This window comes from Pinus tabuliformis, chromosome 7, assembly GCF_031772625.1.
Source record: "Pinus tabuliformis cultivar Carrire ecotype Pingquan chromosome 7, CPIR1, whole genome shotgun sequence".
NCBI lineage: Eukaryota > Viridiplantae > Streptophyta > Pinopsida > Pinales > Pinaceae > Pinus > Pinus tabuliformis.
This window is the reverse complement of record NC_142293.1, coordinates 144,062,844-144,064,337: the sequence shown is the minus strand read 5'-3', so window position 1 is coordinate 144,064,337 and position 1,494 is coordinate 144,062,844. Positions and strand designations below refer to the sequence as shown.

General features: G+C 42.8%; 1 protein-coding gene across 1 annotated transcript; it reads right to left on the bottom strand.

Annotated features, from left to right (window-relative positions):
• Positions 1-284: 284 nt before the first annotated feature.
• LOC149246248 (uncharacterized) lies at positions 285-839 on the bottom strand. Its single transcript, XM_089440172.1, has one exon. The coding sequence runs from the start codon at positions 837-839 to the stop codon at positions 285-287; it is 555 nt and encodes a 184-aa protein (XP_089296298.1).
• Positions 840-1,494: the final 655 nt, after the last annotated feature.

The window sequence follows — 1,494 nt, the reverse complement described above, 5'->3', positions numbered from 1 at the left end:
ATCTTTTAGAATGTAAATAACGGAGAAGAAAAAGCAGTATGGTATTTATATTATGTTCAAAAATAGTCTGAATATACAGAAATATGGCGGGCTTTTTTCCCGGGAATGGCATCCTATTCTGAGAGTATTTTCATCTATTCATTTTTCATTGATACATATACAAAATTTTTGGACTGCAATTCATCATAGACAATTAGAAGACTTTCAAAACTATGTAGATACCTGTAGATCTGAGATATTGTCCAGAAAAAAGGAGCTTGAAGCATACCAGAAAATTGTCGACCTTATATGCCGGGCATAGAGAAGGGCTGAATGACATATGTACAGGATTCCATAGAGATGCTCAGGTGCCACTTACCGAATGGAGATTGCATTCCTTTCTTTGAAAGTTCATCCGCTTTCTCATTTTGATTACGCCTTATATGTGAGATAGGGAATATATCAGGCTTCCATAGAGATGCAATCCTGCCCAGCCATCCTGTAAGGTTGTCATTTCTAATGTCATGTTTGCCTTTCACGTGTTCTATGATTAATTTAGAGTCTCCATATACATTGATAGGACCGATGTCCATGAATTTACAGAAAAGAAGCAGTCCATGCAGGGCCATGGCCTCTGCTTTGTTATTAGTCCCGTTGCCACCATTCCAAAACATGAAGTATTGGAGATCACTAGATATACCAATGTAAACACCACAAGCGCAAATGCCATCCTTTGTCGCACTGTCAAAGTGGGCCCTTGGGAAGGAAAGTTGCTGAGAGTCAGAGGCTGTCATCTGTTGATTTTTCTGTTGGGGAATGTTTTGGAGTATGGAGAAATAATAAGGAATAATCTTGTCCATAATACGCCCAAAACTCTGAAAACTCAAAACTATAGAACTTAACAAGAATGATCATCCATGAAGGCGCCCATGGACGAACAGGGGTTTTTTGAACTGTTTTCCCGCGCGGTTTTCCTTGGCGGCCATGGATGAGTTTTGGGAGCTGGTTGCTGTGGGTCCAAAGCCACTGGAGTCTGTAGATGTTTGCTATCATTTTGGTGTGAATGGAGTCCGGTCTTTGTGAAGCGCGGGAGTGGCATCAAGGAAGTGAGTCGTTGGATATAGAACCGATGCTTGAAGATCTCCTTGCCTGTTGGGGACATGATGTGTCCGAGGAGAACCTGCAATATTATTTTCCGAAGAAGGCAGGAAAGTCAGGTAGCTTGGAAAAGGTAGTGGGAGCAGGAGTAAGGAAAAAAGACGCCCTTGAACGGATATCTGGGAAAAATCTGATGCTGAAAGGAATGTTTCCCAGCTTAACAAGGCCCATGTCCATAGAAGAGGCTGGAGGGGAGTTGAATGGATCCGGAGAAGAGGGACAAAAACAAAGCCAGGTCTCAGTTTCGGCTGGTGGGGTTACTAGGATGGCCGTGGAGCTAAATGAAGGTAACATTCTTCCATCTGAAAGGCGTTCTGAGTTGTTTGAGGCAGCAGAGGGAGAAGCCAAGATGGAGGT